This window comes from Battus philenor, unplaced genomic scaffold (assembly GCF_028537555.1).
Source record: "Battus philenor isolate CCGP_79_NKW_IND1 unplaced genomic scaffold, ilBatPhil1.0.hap1 SCAF_18, whole genome shotgun sequence".
NCBI lineage: Eukaryota > Metazoa > Arthropoda > Insecta > Lepidoptera > Papilionidae > Battus > Battus philenor.
In genome coordinates, this window is record NW_027181680.1 from 8,095,006 (window position 1) to 8,113,760 (window position 18,755).

The 18,755-nt window shown below is 32.9% G+C and overlaps 1 protein-coding gene across 1 annotated transcript in view; it reads right to left on the minus strand.

The window, feature by feature from the left end:
- Nucleotides 1-403: 403 nt before the first annotated feature.
- Nucleotides 404-18,755, minus strand: part of obe (obelus) — a 41,339-nt gene continuing 22,987 nt past the window's right edge. Inside the window, exons 20-39 of the mRNA XM_068763508.1 lie at nucleotides 18,201-18,426; nucleotides 16,651-16,792; nucleotides 15,588-15,699; nucleotides 14,994-15,085; nucleotides 14,760-14,836; nucleotides 13,876-14,096; nucleotides 13,525-13,627; nucleotides 12,650-12,839; nucleotides 11,620-11,773; nucleotides 10,787-10,923; nucleotides 9,766-9,982; nucleotides 9,106-9,264; nucleotides 7,976-8,117; nucleotides 7,022-7,212; nucleotides 6,135-6,325; nucleotides 5,426-5,594; nucleotides 4,195-4,482; nucleotides 2,700-2,834; nucleotides 1,518-1,713; nucleotides 404-584 (exon numbers count right to left, since the gene is read on the minus strand). Coding sequence (XP_068619609.1) covers nucleotides 436-584; nucleotides 1,518-1,713; nucleotides 2,700-2,834; nucleotides 4,195-4,482; nucleotides 5,426-5,594; nucleotides 6,135-6,325; nucleotides 7,022-7,212; nucleotides 7,976-8,117; nucleotides 9,106-9,264; nucleotides 9,766-9,982; nucleotides 10,787-10,923; nucleotides 11,620-11,773; nucleotides 12,650-12,839; nucleotides 13,525-13,627; nucleotides 13,876-14,096; nucleotides 14,760-14,836; nucleotides 14,994-15,085; nucleotides 15,588-15,699; nucleotides 16,651-16,792; nucleotides 18,201-18,426 — 3,291 coding nt within the window. The 3' untranslated portion in view covers nucleotides 404-435. The remainder of the gene's footprint in view (nucleotides 585-1,517; nucleotides 1,714-2,699; nucleotides 2,835-4,194; nucleotides 4,483-5,425; nucleotides 5,595-6,134; nucleotides 6,326-7,021; nucleotides 7,213-7,975; nucleotides 8,118-9,105; nucleotides 9,265-9,765; nucleotides 9,983-10,786; nucleotides 10,924-11,619; nucleotides 11,774-12,649; nucleotides 12,840-13,524; nucleotides 13,628-13,875; nucleotides 14,097-14,759; nucleotides 14,837-14,993; nucleotides 15,086-15,587; nucleotides 15,700-16,650; nucleotides 16,793-18,200; nucleotides 18,427-18,755) is intronic.

Sequence of the window (18,755 nt, forward strand, 5' to 3'; positions counted from 1 at the left end):
GTTTTCTCTATATATGTTTTGTGTAATGTGGTTACAGTAATTTGGTTCTTCTTTACTCTGCTCCGTCTTAACACAAAAATATTTAACACCGATTGGCGTCAAATTGAGAAAACGCAATCAATATTCATTTTGACATTGAAATGTATTGTCTTGTCCTTTTTTATTTTAATTGGTACTAAATTCATAGCCAGACTAAGTATAAAAATGTAAAAATTTCTGTGTTCTCTATCAAATAAGACACCGAGCACGTTAAAATCAAAATCCTGCTTAACACTTCCTTTGTGAGAGTATTTGTGGTACCATGAGTATTTTGAGTACAAAATTGTACATTTTTTTCGACACAAACTTGGTGACGTGAAAAAATCATAGATGATATTACGAAATCTTAAATAAAACAAAAAAATAGCAATATTTGATTTATTTTCAAATAAACAATTATTCAGTAACGATCTTTTCTCCGGGATCGTAAATTGAATCTACTTTCTCTGGCGGCAAAGGATCCATGAGCTCGAACTGTAAGTCATACTGTTGATCGAGACCCAAGTAACTGTCGCTTAATATGTATACGGTGTACACGATGCGGCCTGGTAACACAGAATTTTTTTTTTAAAGGCATGTAATAAAATATCGCATCTCATTTTCTTATTTAACTGTATGTTTTACACAAAAAATCACGAAATTTAATAATAGTATTTCGTAAAAATATTCATGTACATTGCATTTTTATAAATAAAAGCTGTGAACTTAATTATGGAGTGTTAATTGGATTATCTTAATTAAATATCTATTTATATTTTGAACTTTATGGTGTATAAGATTAACAACATGAATTTTGAAAGAACCAAATATAAGGGCAAAAATAAAACTGATCCAAAGTGATTTTTTATTGTAAACATGCTTAGTTAATAGTAAGAGTTAAAAGTACGCTCTCTAAACAGTCTTAAATTTTTTGGTCTTTCCCAATAACAAATTAAGTACTTATATCATATAAAGATAATTTATCGTCGTTATCGCATCGAGATGGATTTCAATAGCGTTATAGTTCATTTGCGTTAACAATTTTCACTGTGCCATCGTTGTCCGCTAGCTCAGATAAGCGCTGTAACTGTTGGATGGAAGTCTCTGTTGGACTTAGCCATTGCATTTTAATAAACGTTTGCTTTCAACTGGTTACTGCATTTAATTCTCCAATTAGAAACGGTAAACGATTATTCTCTTAACGCGAAAGAACTGTATATAGAGTTAAAATATTCTTTGTTTCGCGGTAACAGCTTAAATTCAACTAGCTAAAATGTATGAATCCAGGATCTTACTTGGTTAACACGCAATCACACACACGTATCACAATATCTATGGAACCATAAGGTTTAAAGAATTGAAATTTAGTAGAAATACTCATTTTTCTGAGTAGAGGTCACCGGATTTTATAAACAAAAGAAATTCAGATGTGTCAGTTAAATTAGTAAATGGTGGTATGGGAGAGGGCCAATTAATCATTTATTTAAAATAAAAATTACCTTTCGACGCCGGAGTGTAAAAAGTGACTAGGGAAGTTCCTTTAGGAGATACACGTTTCAATGCGATCAGTTCACCGTACTCCGTGGAGCCGAGGGTAATGAACCAACCCTCGTTCTTGCCGCGCGGGAAGCGTGGACACAGAACGTTGTTGGGGTTACCGCCTCTACGCTGCATGTCTATCAATATCGTGTATTCCTGTGGCCATTGAATAATTTCGATTACATACTTTGACACTAACTGATACTATTATTATTTATACTAAACTGATTTATTACAATGGGTATTTCATGAACTTATCAAATAATAATAGAATATAAGACAAGTCTAGCAATGTATTAAAAAGTTCAAACCCAAACAAATCTGTGATACCAAAAAATAAAGATAAAGATTGGAAAATAAAAATGTACCTAGCCACCTAAGAGTAAAAAGATGAGGAAAGAAAGGCGATGAAAGCAAGAAGGAATGAAAGAACAAAAATTGCAAGATATTGTGAAGGATAAAAGGAAAGAATAAAATAAATTGAGAAGTATGAAAGTGAGTGTCGAATAAAGATAAAGCTCTGAAAAAATTATGTGTAAATAAAGTCTCTGTCCTAAACTAGATAGGGGGTACGAGAGCCTCCCAATAGCGGGGGCCAAAACAATGGGTATTTCAAACTATACATATTATTATACAACAATTCTCCCGTTTTATCATCTCTGTGAGAAAATACAACTGTCATACAAGTTGTGTTAAATAGAACATTGTATAAATATAAACAGCGTATTGTAAATGGTTAAATTTAATTATGCTTTATATTGTTTGTATATTTTTTACTGTAAATTGGATCAGGTATATATAAGGTAAAAATTAGTGAGCTTATCTATAAAAGCAAAAATATTATCAAATCTGCACCGAAACCTGTGTATCACGTTTTAGAAAAGCGCGGCGAGGTAGAGAAAAAATCATAAGCGCCGGTGCCGCAGGAATAGAGGGCAAACTAACAAAACGGAGCGGCAGATACTGGCCCCCGTCTCGGCTCGCACATACCCATGGCGCGGCATGGATGTTTCGTTAGCGCTGTAGTTAATTTTGTACATATGATAAATTTGAAATACACCTATCGTTGATGTAAGATTTCCATTTCGGAACTAATTAAACAATTTAAAATAACTTATTAATTGATATATATTTATTATCACCTGATCAGCGTGCAAAGGCATCCAGAAGTCCCTCGAAGGCGGCTGCAGCAGTCGTTTATCTTGTTCACTGTCGCTGTCGAACCATAGTCCACGAATATGGAATTTTAAGTCTAACGTCGGAAGGTCACAAATCGCCTGCATGAAGTAAGATAATATTATAGAACTTTATACGTTGTACAAGGAATTTTTCTTAATTTATTAATAAATAAATTAAAAAAAACATCTTTACAAAAGTAAAGAATTCTTTTATTTAATATTCAAGCAGTGTTTGCTGCTTACCGCCATCATCTAATTTGCAAAATCCAGATATAAAATTAAATCAGTTCACTAAATACAAGCTTCCACCGATAAATAGAAAAATATAACATAAGATTAATAAATATAAGGCAAGAAAATTTTGATGGGTATGAATGAATTCATACATAAGATAGAATGTCTGTAGGACATTAGTAATAAATAAAAAATACCACAAAGTCCAACTCTGAGTGCTGGCAAAATATTTATGAAATCTACACTTAACATTTTTAATATGAATGATACGATTAATAATCCGTAAAACCGTGAAATAATTCATCTAACAGATATGTAACATGGTAAATTTGGTGACATGTTCCACAACTAAAAAATCGAGCGAGATGAGCAAAATCCAATAATTTCTCTAACAAACCGTGCAAAAGAAGTTATTAAATCTATAATACATATTAATAAAACAAAAAAAAATATGACAAAAATAAACAATGTGTATAACACAATTAAAAACCAATTTTGCAACAATTCATCGCTACTTCATAACAAGCGTGCATGATTATGGCAACAGATTGGCCCAAAACCGGGGTTATGGTTATTTATATGTATTTTGTTGCTGTTTAGATAAGTTTTTTAAGCTCTGTCAAAATTAGAATTATTAAAATTTGTTGTGTTTATAGGTAAGAATAAATATAATACATTTTTTACAATTTAAATTTATTCGAACTACGATATTTCAAAACTATGTAAAAAGACCGTTTAATAGAGTTGGGTATATACCAACGTGATTTCGTCCAAGCTGACATTGTTCTTTTTTAAAAATAACCGTCGAGTCTATTCGTCAAAAGAATACACTAATAATAAGAAATATTGATTCTTTGATGTGTTTGAAGTTGTGCTGTTAGCTGATTTAGGCTTTGTGCAGCTTCAACGACAATTAGTCCGCGGAGACAAGAAGTCCACGGACCAAAAATTTACGCTGGGTGATCATATCCCAGTTACATAGAAGACGTACGCACAAAGAGGTACTATACTATTACAGGTGTATAGTGTAGTGAATGAGGTGTAGCGTAAGTTAAGCGAAGCGAGGATTACTCGGTGGTCGGGAGTGACACGGACCACTCAGGACCGCCCTTGCTTGAACGCGGGCTAGGCGGGCGCGGCTGCTCGATGTGAAGGGAATGTCCTAGCGTCGATATAATATTGAAGGTATCTCATGTCATATATGATTTTAAGTTTTGTTACTTACCCTGTGTATCTGCTCAATGTGATTCTCCTCAAACTCCTTCCTCATATACTTTGCTAAGAGTTCATAATTCCTCATACAGGCCACCTTGAGGCCATTTAGAGCTATGCAGGGCTTATTGGTGTCGCGGCTCATATGCGAGAATAGGTAGAGATGCTGAGAGTCGACGTGCGGCAGTGTGGTCAAGGGGGAGTCTGACGGCCACCGCGCTTGCACAATGCACTGCATCAGTATCTGGCAGGACAGACAGACGGACAACCAACCGTTTTCTGCTGAAGTGTCGATCATGGCCTGTAAACAGTGTGTCGTCAATTTCACTATTCTGATGCCCCTGGCCGATTAACAAACTTAACGAACCCGAGCCTTATAGTTTCAGAGACATCGTGATAAGTTTGTGATAAATAATTTGTTTATAGATTGCGTTAAGAATGCAGAGAGTCAATCACGATCCGTAAACAATCTAATTGTTCAAATAAAAAGTTCAGTTCATTGACCAGAGAGCTAGTTAGGAACGGCTAGCGGATAATAATAATTCGCTGTATAAGTAATGCGATCAGACTGTAGGTACAACTATGTCTCTATTTAGTTTAATATTATTATTAAAAACAAAAAATATACAGATAAATATCAAAATCTGTATAGTCTTTACGTATTTAACAATTAATATAACTTTTGTAAACAGACTTATTAATCTAGTTTAGCTTGAAGCTTTTATGGCGAAGCAATTAGTAAACATGATGTAGATGCCCTCCGGGCATCATTTTACAGCTTCATCGGAACTGAGTACACGGAGCGGAAGGGTCCGTGAACTTGAAACCTCTAAGCGTACAATCATGTTATTAAATGCGACTTTACTCAAGAACAATTCTTCGAAAATATAGTATGTATTTGGATACTAAAATTTAAAATAAAAGGAAAGTATCATTGTAATAATAATCTGAGGTTGACTGAAAGACATTTTTTTTTTCAATTTATATATCAGTAGGAATAAATCGAGGAAAAGAGTGCGTTATTTGCAGTGCAAATGGCAAAAGACAGGAATCTAAATATGAACATAAAAATGTTAATGTGGGCTTATGTAAAAATCCCTTTTTTAAGATTTATCACAGCTAAATAAATTACTATGAACTGTCTTAACTTTCATTTTAATTAATCTACCAGTAAAACCTTAAAATATTACCAACCGCCATGCAATGTGCACACTTCGCGGCAATTAGCGAACATAATTGTTTACCTGAATAATTCTTATAGCTTGATCCAACACAGACTTGGTGTCTGTCAAATAGTCAGTGTTAGGCAGTGGTATTCGTGTGAGATGCGCTTGCAGCAACAGGAAGGCCTTTACATTTGAAGAGTCAAGTGTCAGCGAGTCTACAGGCAGGCGACACTGCTGAGAGAGCTCCCTGGAAATTACAACATAAAGTTACATTACTTTATACAATTAACCCATAATTAGAATTTTCATTAAACTATTTTTTGTGTATATTACTTATAAATAAATCGCAAGCGGGAGTATCGGCCGCTTTGTTTACTCAGGAGCCCATGTATTTTGTCGCTCACATCTTATCGCACTTTCTCACGGCGCTGTATAGCTTTTTCAGTAATACGATAATAAATAAAAATAAGAAACTACTTGATGCAGGTGTTGGTTTTAATTGTTACGGATATAGACTTCGCCTCATTATATACAAGCATTTCATTACCAAGCAGGTTTATCACAAATAAATCCTTTTGAGTATACTAGTATTTCATGACAATATTTTGTTTGACACATTTTTTAAAGTATTTGTATGGAAATTTGAAACCATTGCGTATATGACGATTATGTATGCGTATTTCAACTTTGAAATACGAATCTTATAAATCGAACATATAGATAATGAAGATAGAGATATATTACTAGAAAGTAATAATTTAAGTAGGAATATAGAAGTTATGTATACCCGTTGAGTACATCCTCGTTATGGCGGACAGGTAGCGTAGAGTATTCCTCGGCGTCGGCAAGTACACGCAGTAAGTCATCCACGTTTAGATTCCCATGCAGGCGCGAGCTGAAGTGTGCCATTGTCTTGTGCGATAAGTAATAGTATGAAGCGATACGTCCCATCCATGTGCTGTGTATTGTGCGTTGGTCCTTACACAGAAATAAATTCATTAAGTTAGCCATACTAACACTGAAGAATTTCACAATAAAACATTTATTGACCTCTACGAACGTTTTTATTTAAGATAAAGGAGATATTCATATTTCATATTATTTTCATATTTATTTATCATTTCATCATATTTATTTATCAATGTCTCATAAATCGTCAATGTAAAAATCAGGTAAACAGTGTGAGTAAAAGTTTTAAAAATGTCAAAGCTTTTTTGTTGATAAATATTGTATTATCCAATTTTTTTTAATTTTCTTTTGTTAGCTAGTATGACTCGATTTAGGTTTGAAGTTGAAATAGAAATATTCAAGTTTTTTTTAATAATTACTAATACCTTTTTATGCTCTAATTTGTTTTTTTATTTAAATAGATATACATACAAAATGGCAGAGTTTTAGATATTATGAGTTAGGGTTAAAGTATTAAATTTTATTCATATATCAGTCACCCACCATTTTCATGGAACCTTGATTCAAAGCAATTAACATTTTTTATTGGTATTATTAACATTACTTGCAGAGAAAAAAATTCAACGAGGTAAGTCAACCATCCAGAGAATTTATTGAATTTATATATTTTTTTATTAATGTGGTTACTTAAAACGGTAAAAGGCAAAATAAACATGCATTATATATATACATTAAAAAGAAAGTGTGTGAGAATGTTCAAAGTACCTCTTCAATTTCAATGCAATTTGCGTTCAACAATGCGTCGAGCCGGGTGTGTACCAAGTTGGATAAATAATAATTAACATCCTGCGGTTCCAAACTGTCCAAATTATAGTAGGAGGGGTTCTTCAGAAGTCGACGGAAGAAGTATGTCCACGTAAGATAGTCCAGGATGTCTTGCTTCGTTTGAACAGTGCCTGCAGACAGAATACAATCGATACTATTAAAATTACAAAGTTTGTATTTTTTATATTACGCGCATAAAATATTTGAACTATTCAATTATTTATGCGTCATTATTTTAAATGTTATGAAAAATAGTTATATGATAAATTCATGAAATAAATATAAACTTGGTAATAAATCCGACTGTACGGCATATACGAGTATAATAAAGTTCCACAATATATTTTAGAACATCTTTTTCTTAGTTTCAATACTAATATTAAAAGTACATTTTTAATTAAATTTTACTACAGAGTTTTTAATTGATCAAAACGTGTGGGACTTGTTTCGTTAACATATTTACATGGTTGATATTATACTATATATATGGTTGATATATACATATAAAAATTAATTAGATTTCATTTAAAAACCCAACTGTTAAGTTTCAGGGCGGCCCTTCTCAATAGATCAGAAATCGGAGCCGGTAATAGCTTACTACATTTAATGTTAAAATAATAGACGATTCAAAAACGCATATAAATGCCTACTCGAATAAAGATATTTTGAATTAGACATTTATAGGGAAAGGTTTTTTTAAAACCCTAAGGTTTTTTTTTAATATTAGTAAGAACGAAAAATGATTACGTTAAATCCGAAAGAAATTTATTTCATCGGGAACGCCATCATTATCTATCTAAACATGCTGGTATATTAAAAAATAGTATTTACAATAGGATTAAAAAAACTTCAAATAAAATAAACAAAACAAGTAAATAATGTGTTAATACACACCGGCAACAATTTCCGCGTTCAAATGATCCGCTAGCACTTCCAGCAGGCTGGATTCCACCGGAAAGGGCTCATAGAGGAACTTCTTGTAAAAGTTCTTCTTCTGGTCGTGTACAAGCACAACGGCCACTCCTTCATTGTCATACTGAAATGTATTTTACATTAAAAGCTCATCTTAACTACTATACTTTCGAAAATTTGAGCTGGCAAAGAAATATCTTGGCCTGGAGGATCAAGCTACAAGTGGATTCTGGGCTAGTTTAGTAACAGAGCTCGGAGGCAACCAGGGAGTCTCCATAAGCTGGTTGTCGTAGGAAAAGAAGGGGGAAAGAGACCAAGAGGACGATCACCAATTGATAGACGGACTATTGTGGGTGGCGACAGGCTTTACAATAACGAAAGCACTCAGAAAGCACGTCATAGAGACCTGTGGAGACAACTTGTCAAATCCTCGAGCAAGGCTTTCCAGGAAAAACGCGACCTTCAATAACAAGGATAAACGACTAAGAAAAATATATTATGTGTTACTGCGTTTAGCGGTCGTGGGGGTTTCAATGAACTCACATCTGTGTTATACGCTAGGAGTTGCATCTCAAGTAAATAATTTGAAATTAATTTGTTTGCACAAGGGAAGTTTCCCCTTCTCTATTTTAAATAAAAGAGTATATAAAAAAGTGTATATATAACAACATAACGAGCCAAAAAGGTTTTTTTTATTTCTTGACACGACACGAGTATGAATTTTTGTAAAATTAAAATTATGTTTTAGGTATATATATATATATATATAGGTATTTCGGGTGCCTAGGTATTGATTGCAGATATGATGATACGGCGAAATATTGGAGATTTTTGTAACAAAACAGCATTGTAGACAAACCTTATAACTTATAATCAAATGAATGCCCTACTTATCTCGTTAGTTTTTAATTTGCATAAAAGAGTCTTTATTCATTATTTAAAATAGAAATATTAAGAAGTTGCAGCTGTTTATCGTAATTTAATTTAGAATTTATTCATTTATTGTTATTAATATCCACATAGGACCATTTATAGTGACTATTTATGTATGTCATAGCCAGAATACCCAAAAAATCAGAATCAGAATTGTTTTTTATGTTAGTAAAACTAACCTGTGGTCTGCCAGCTCTGCCCATCATCTGCAAAACATCAGTGATTGGCATATCCACGTATCTCTTCTGTTTGCCGTCGAAGTATTCGGTGCCTTTAATCACCACTAAATGAGCTGGGAAGTTCACGCCCCACGCCAATGTTGCCGTGCATATAAGTACCTTTATGGAAAGATATATAAAATTTAATACTAATGTACAAGAATGACAACGATTAACATTTTTAACAATAATACTATAATGTGCCTTATATATACATACACAAATATATATATTTATATATATATGGACCGACTATAGTAAACTATTGCGTCTTGCTTCGGCTCGAGCACTCTCGAATATTATATAATATAAGGCTAATCCAAGATTTACCATATATCGTCCATCAAAGCGTCCGACCGAGGACCTTATTAGAATTAAGAATAGCCACGTGTCTCGTAGTAGGGTAAAATATCTTATCATGAGGAAGAATTACAATGTAATCTGGGCAGAAGTACCCTACAAAGCCTTCGAATATAACATAGAAACTTAGACATTTTAAATCCTGAAACATTTACTCTCACTGTCAAAAAGTTACCTTTCGTCAAGAAAAAGGTTTTTATTTCAATTGTATTATATATGAATTAAAACAATCGTATTTCAAAAATAATAATCATTACATACCTGTATCTTCTGGTTGACAAACAGTTCTTCCACTGTAGTCCGATCTTTTTCGTGCAAGCCTGCGTGGTGGATGCCTATTCCAAAAGCCAAGGTCAGTTTCAGGTTAGATTCACGGATGTTAGACAAGATCAGTTCCATTTCAGATTCCTGCATATGCAGCCATTGTTTCGGATTGTCCTCTGCTGCGAGATATGCGATGAGATCAAGTGCAGTCAATCTTAAAAAGAAATTCGAAATTTAGTTAAGAACACATTCATATAAAGGAATGAAGAAAAGAACTATTTAGCAAGTTTAAATAATATGATTTTTAATAAATAGAATATTTAAGACTTCACTATATTTAACGCTGGAACGACATATAGACTTTAGAAAAAATATATGTAAGCCACAGTATACTATAATAATAAAACTATTTATAATAAATCATGACTTTTCTCTAAAGAAATGAAAAATGATGATGATGAAATGATTTATAACCGAATTAATTATGCGCTATTACATATTTTTATACAAAGTAAAGACTTTTCTCATTACGAAAGGCGTTTTGTACCAAAAAAAAATTTCGAACTACATAGTTACACGTGTTTATATGTGCTTGTAAATCCAAAAATAGCAATATGCCCCAATAGTCACAACTTAAAAAAAGCTTTGAATAGGATAGTACAAGGGCGTATAGAAACGAAACTAAATTATTCTTGAAAACGGTGCACAAATTAATATTATACAGAGTTACACGTAATACCATAAATTTTCATAACTTATATCATTGATTAATGATAAGGATGCGTTAAGCATAGGGTGCGTTTACACGTAGGCAATGTTTTCGTCTACATGTGATGTTTGTATGGTGCAGTTCCGTTTTCATGTGTGTCATTAATCGTTTTGATTTGTCAACGGTATAAAAATTACCTTTTCATAAATGTCTAACTCCTTACAATTCTTCCATTTGTATATGAAAGTGAGACTGAAAGATTGCTGTAATAACACAATGTATATAATAATTTACTTAAGAGTTACTGACCTGGTTTGCCGCCGGCTGGATACGAAGACCAAGGCAGGGGAGCAAGGTGAATGCGTGCGTATGGCCTGGAAGGTCGGCTTGTTCATGCTCATCATGCGAGGGCAGTAGTGCCGGCCCGGGTGCCCAGAGATGTGCACCTGCGATATACATATATAAGATATATTGTCATATACATATACAGCCATTTTATTAACATACACAAATAAACATAAAAATATTCTATCTGAATATGAAACCATTTTAACATTCACCATGAAAATCAAAATGTAAAAAGTTATATGTAACTTATAAGGAAAAAGTTTACATGTTACTAACAATGATTCTTCTCGCCATGAAGTATACCTGCTCCACGTTAACCATGAAAATTGGCATAGATATGTAGTTTTTCACGGTTGCATTAGTGAAAGAGTATATACAATTTTTTAATATTATCAGTATTATTTTTTTCAATAAAATGATAACATAAAACCGGTTGATAGTATAATTTGTATTTTAAAATCAATACAGATTTTCACAAACTAGGTGAAATTTCAACAAAGCCCAAAAAAATCGAATGTCACAAAATTACTTAAAAATATTGAAAATTTTGTCATATTTGTACCGTAAGTTCAATAGCTTTATAGGAAAATAATAATTTTTTTTTCGCTTTTTACAATGTGCGACGGTCTTACATATACAAAATAGAAGGTGTTAAAAAGGAAAAAAGTTAGCGATATATGATATCTACCAGCGCGACAATGTCTACCGTGGTCAGCTTACGTATATGCAAGTTCACATATGAATGAAGTCAATATTTACTACAAAAATATACAAATAAATATAACGTTACATACCTCTAAAGGCACTGGACGAACTGAAGGCCTAAAGTTATATAGTCCCATTTCACCGATATTCAACCAGTTCGCCAGGTCTTTGGCGTTCGCGAGGGCCGTCGACAAACCGATTATCCGAAGTCGTCTCGACGTATGCGATTCAATGAAGTTTGTTCTAAAAGTAATTATTATTTCATTAATTTTATACGTGTTAATGTCAATTAAAATAGTTATTTTTTATAAGAACGCTTTTTAACTTTGTAAGGATATTACGTAAAGATAGTTTTCGTGTATACAGAATGATAAGTTATATATAAAAGCTTTGAAATGGTGAATATATAGCTCAATTGACAGCAAAAAGGTTTAAAGTTTTTACACCTATCATATTCACCCTGTACAAAGAGATCAATCTGAAATATGTTACATTAATTTATTACAGTCTGTAGGGATAGATAGTTAACAATAATTGATTTTAATATGTAGTAGTTCGAATTAAGAAAACTTTTTCTCAGTATATTATCTTCAGGTAGCACAATTTTTCTGAAACCATTCATTTTCGAGTGAGGTGTATCATATATTACTTGACATCAAATGAACTATACATTCATCCCTCTAAAGCTTTTAATTAACCAATCACCCTGTACATATCGTTCATTATATAAAGTTTATTGTGTTACTTTTGCGTAAAAACTGCTGCTATAAATATATTTTTGTCAGGACAGTTACAATTTTTTTTACTGTATTGGTATCTGGCATATTTTTATTGATACCTGACACCTGTTAAAGTCACTGTGAGTAGAATTTCATAGTCGGTCAATGCTTTGTCGATGTTGGGAGCATAATCAAAGTATCTATAGCTTGGTTTATAGTTTCATTTATATGGTTGAAATTATGATGTGCATATTAAAAACTGTTAATTTTCTGTAATAAAGAGCGACTGTTTAGTTTCCAACTGGTTCTTTTCAGCTGATCAACTTTCAGAGTCGGTGGAACTTTTAAAGTGTAACAGATATTTTGAATTTTTTTGTTCGTTAGCTTCTGTGAAAGTTACCTTGAAACTATAACTTCAAGAACAGGCCCTCTGTCCTCACCCAGCAGATGTATCTCGTCGATGACGATCAGAGCGACATCCCGTACGTAGTTCCTGGTCTGCCACGACCGACTAATGCCGTCCCATTTCTCGGGAGTTGTTACTATTACTTGGGAGTTTCTGATCGCCCGTATATCGGGTGATACGTCACCTTAAAGAAACGAATGAAGAATGTAATTATGAATTATGTTAAAATTGCTCGTTTAAAATAATCTACAAAAGCGCGACACGTAGTCGATTGCAACGGGTTTTATAAGAACACTCAAGGTCACCCAGAGAACAATTGCGTGGCGAACAACAGATAATCAGAAATGTTGAGATCTGTAGAAGAACCCAGGTCATCAACATAGCAGGAAGAATGCTTGTCAGAAATGACAATGGGCGGGGTACATTTGTCGTGCAACCGAAGGCCATTGGGGTCGAAATGTTCTTGAATGGCGACCACGAGACGGTAGACGTGGTACGGATAGGCCCCTCACTAGCTGGACTGATGACAGTCAGCGACAGCGAGACCGAACATTGGGGAGACCTATGCCTTGCAGTGGGCGTTTATCGGTTAATATGATCACAAAACCGCTCATGCTAACTTGGCCACGTTGCGTGGAGAAAACACAATCATAACTAGAAAAATTCTAGAAGTAGGTGAACCAAAATACGATTCTGAAATCTCTGTACTTTCGACTTCATATGAAATAAAAAAAATTTGAAAGCAGTTAACCAGTTGAAGATTCGATTAGATCAATGTGTAAGCTAGAGTATATATAACAATAGGTTATTATTTCAATATATATAATAAAACTAAATTATATATAAATAAGTATCCAAATTTAACTCACCTGTTAATTCAACGACGTTTTTACCGAGTCTTTCCTGCAGTCGTACCTTCCAGTCTTTTATTCGTTCTTTGACTAAAGCCTTCAACGGTGCGATGTAGACCACCTGAAACCATTTTGTTAAATTTAAGTTACTTTTGCTTAAACGTTTGTGTTTGTTACTCAATAAACGACCCCTAAGAAAATTGTAATGCCAAGGCTGTCGATTGTTCAGAAAAACGTCAATGAAATCCTCCATATGCGTCAATATATTCAATATTTGCTTATTATTGATAAACCTGTTATAAAAATGACGACACGCGCCCACTGAAAAATTAAAATCTTTATTGATTTACTGAATTACAAACATCTTACCTTACAACCTGGATACTGGTTAAATACTCTAAACATTGCAACTTCGGCAACGATGGTCTTGCCGGAGCCAGTAGGCGCACCTAGCAACACGTTGTTGTCGGTATGGTAAAGGCAGTGGAATATCTGAGTTTGTATCGGGTTGAAATGAGTGAAATTGTATAGCATTTCAAAGGCTGTATTGTTCAGTGCTGTCACAGGTAATGGTTGAAGTTCTAGCAAATCTGAAACATTAACAATAAAATGTTAGTATTTATTTATTCATTCATTTATTTAAACCTCATTGTACACCAAAATAACAATAAAATACATCTAACAAGAAATGTGAAAAACATATAATATCTAAAACTTAAATACTTTATGCAGAGCTGATAAAACAGACAATCTTTGGATGGATACATATTTCATGTATAATATATAATAATATATAAAAATCTGATATCAAAACCGTTAGAAAGCATATTTTGCATTGTTTTAAAAGATTCAAGTTTATTTATTAACAGAATTACATAATAAAATTAGATGTATATATGTGTATTCTGTAGTTATGCTATAAATGTAAGGTGAGAAAAGTAAGTAAGATAGAAAAATAAGTATGTAAGATGTCATTTAATAACATAAAAATGCTAGTAATTTTTTTCTCTTCGGTTATATAAGTTCAAACCATTCAAACGACAAATAATATACATAAATAGTTATATATAGTTAAGGAACTGGAATACTAAACTAAGTGAAGACTTTTCCAAATTCCAGCTTTTGTTAATCTCAAAATAATCACTTTACGGAGTAACTACCTAATTGCCCCCATTATCATGGCGATATTTAGGAGAGGCATAGGCCTTGCAATGGGCTGATATAATGACTTATATAAAATAAATATATATTACCTGTATGTGGAGGATGAGTTTCGGGCAGTATTAAATGTTGGAATGTCAAAGGAAGAACACTCTCGGATCCCAACCATCTGTGAACAATAAAGATAAAGGTTTAGGAGTTTAGGATAAGGATTAGTCTTACCTTTCCAATTTTTTTTGTAATTGTGTTCGTGTGTGTTTGTGAGTTTGTTATAGTGGTATTGTAAAAGTTTATTTAATTTAGATAGTAACATTAAAACCTTTTACCTTTCGGATGTCGCTCTGATGTAATACTGGGGCGGCAGAGGTTCCGATATAGGAATTGTGATGACCAGTTCTTGAGGCTCTCTCGTGATCACCTGTATAAATTTATTAGTATATAGTAGTATAGTTAGCATCAGTAATAGTAAAATCAATAAAAAATTAATAATCAATACCCTAACATTTATTTGTGATATTTCTTTCAGTAGAAGGGATTTCGTTTTTAAATTTCTATGTAGATCATTTGGCGTAAGAAAACTGAGGTATCAGCGGAACGTTTACAATCCTTTATCAAAAGTAGGCAGTATTACTAAAACAGTAAATCATTTATCAATCAGTTTTTAATTGCAGTATTTTTCTTAAGGCGTTACGAATATAACAGATAGTAAATGAGTGAGGGAGTAAGTGTAAGAGAGAGAAAGAAATAGAAAGGTAATTTCATTCTTTCTAGGGAAAGAGAAAGAGAAAAGAGATAGGGAGAGAAATAAAGTAAATGATAAATCTATTATTACAAAGAAAGAATTACTTATTCGTTATAGTGAATAATTAAAAAGTTGTTCCTATTATAAATAGTCTCGGGCAAGAGTTTACTTTTCGTACCTGTTTCTTGGTGATTAGGAAGTATTCGTGGTAATACATGATATCTGTGTCTGGATCTTCGACCCAAATCCAAAAGGCTTCCGGAGCTTTGCCGTGGTATTTATCGTTCCATCTAAATAAATACAATATTGTAATTTTAAACAAATTGTATTAACATGTTTAATAATCTACACAATTTAAAATAATTTGTCCCATGAAAAAGAATGAAATAATTACTAAATTAAAGCGACAGACTTTCTTGTAATAATGTTTAGTATATTAGTTTTGAATATATTTCATAATTGTTATTGGATATTCGGAGTTATGTTCATATATGATAATTTTAGGTAAGAATTATGGATTCTGTAATTATGGCTTCATGGAGTTAATAATTTTGACTTACTTATTATACATCAGTTGTATTACTTGCACATAAGCATCCTAGGTGACAAATTTTTTAGATGCAAAAGTGTCTTTTCTATTTTAAATTAAAATAATTACGCATAACAACAAACAAATTATTCTATTTTTTATATGTTTATTTAATATATTGTTAGCGTAAAAGTAGGGTATAACAATATAACAATACACTTTCCTATATGATTTCTGAATTATCATGATGCAATGAATTTAATATGTTCATTTAACAAAAACTAATAAAAAAATAAAAATAAAATATAATGATAGTAAATCACTCAAAAAAATCCTTGCTGGAGTATGTACTGGTTCTTAAAAAAAAGTGTGTGAATTTGTTATGGCCTCTTTTCAGATCAGGTGTGTTCGAAACCCTTAAAGGTTTTTTAAATCGGGCACTTCTAAGATTTTTATCATGACGTACAAAAGTCGTTACTTTAAATGGCCATAATTGTGAATAAATGAACACATCAAATATTTTAATATATTACTTATATTGTTAAAGTGACTACGAAAATAAAATTGAGTATGTTGTGGGTACTAAGAACTCTCATAGCTTTAAGGTAAAGGGTGCCGGCTCCTGGCATTATTCCCTCAAGGCCACTGTTAATGTTGAAGTGGATAATATTTAAAAATAAAAAATAAAAACACTTGTTATTATTTTCGTTACTTGAAGTTAGGAGTGATGGTCAGCCGTATCCTCAGCACTGTTCTGGTGATGGGATGCAGGCTGGCCTCCATTTCGAGGAGAGGGAATTCGTCGGCGCACTTTTTCATGTGACGGGCAGTCTTTGGATTTCGTAAAAGATCACCTGCATTAGAATTTATTGAAATTTTAGACAAGTGAGTAACTTTTTTTTTTCAGTCAATAGACGCCCCCGCAATGTTTGACCCAAAGATATCATCGTGTGATGACAAGCCCTGCGCTACTCGCATCCAGCGACTTCTTGATAAGTAATACCTATCAAGAATCTTTCGACCTAATAGTCATCGGTTGCTTGATTGATATGGTTGTGCACTGGCACTTCAGACTTTTTGTTTGCCTTCTATGACTTGCATATTTTTAATTAATTGTAATTGTAATCCGAATTAAAGTTTTTAAATAATAATGAAAATATCAACCACCAGATTCCTTTAATTTTCCAACACATAAATAATTGCAATGTTTTCAACTTTTGAAATGACTTTTGTCTTAAGGTAGATTAAGAAAAGGACTAATATATAGCTACTTCCGCTATGCATTATGCTATTCCGTATAGCGGAAGTAGCTATATATTGGTCCCTTTCTTAGTTAGGATGGACTTCCGCAAGGTAACGCCTGAATCTATTAGATATTTAAGGTAGATTTACGATATATACAGGTTGCCATTTCAAATGATAGCATCATTACATTTTTAATAATGCTATCGTTATAAATGAATCGGAAAATGGATAGTTAACTGCGAAATTTAAGAATGGTTCGATAAATTTGATTTTTAATTTTTTAAAGTGAGAAATAATGGAAAAATTGCGAGAGATGTAATAAAATCCACGTTCCTTTTCATATATAAACTACAAAAATAATTCAAACATATGTCTCCTTTGTTTTGAAACATTTTAAGTCAACCATAACCAAAAAAAATTGCGTGCAAGGATATAATCTAATATAATGACAACTAGGAAATATTTAATTTAACGCCTCCTTTTTTTTCTTTAAATATAGTGCGAGTACTTGAGCAGTGGTAGCCAAATGGTAGAAGACTGAGACTTGAGTTCGTGCGTCGCTGGTTCGATTCCCGGGATACAATCTTAATAAAATTCACACTTTGTACATTAAATGGGATTGCTACTATTCACAAACAAGTTTTCAGAGGATGGGCAGCAGCTGCCTATGCTTACCATACCACATAATACAACACTGCGATCGACAATCCGCCTGCCAAGCATGGCTAACATGATATATCCTGACATAAATAACTTTGGGAGTGGCATATGCATTGCATTGGGTTTCTATGAGCTGTGACGTCGAGTGTGTGTATTTATTACTGATCTAGTTTTAAATCCATGTTAATTAGTTAAATAATTATAATTATAACACACTAATCTACTTCATTTATTAATTCATTGGTTTAGTTAATTCTGTTTTATTTTTCTTGTATTTTCTTCTAATTATATGTTTTCGTTGTATATTCAGTCTAATAAGTATATTATTATATAGGAGTTCTTACAAATAACACACACCAAGTTCTTTCCAATCCATGTCCCTGATCTGATCAGGTTTGAGCATAGGGTACTCGATGTGCTTCAGGATCTCGTTGGGGAAGCAGTTGAATTGGCGCATGTCGTTATAGAAGTCCCACTGCTGTAGTTCCATCATCTTGGCCAACTTGAGATACAGGCCCGCCATGTACGCGTTGTTCTTGCGAAGGGTAATCTCAAATAGGGCACGTACTATTCGAACTGCGTTCTATAAATTAAAATAAACATAAATATTATATAAAAATAAATATTATTTTGACTCTTTTGGCATTTATATAATTTAGAAGCTGGTTATCAGCAAACTTGTAGTCTACTTAGCTTAATGATTTATTATTGGCCTGAAAGCGGAATTGATAGCACACTGGTAGAGGGCCGAGATTAACTATTGCAGGTCACTGGTCAGATTCTATGGAAACCTATATATATATAATAATTCACACCGTGCATTAATTATATAGGATTATCACTGCTGACAAATTTCTAGAGGATATGTGCATTATCTTAGTACTGAAATAGCACACTGCGATCAATTCGCCT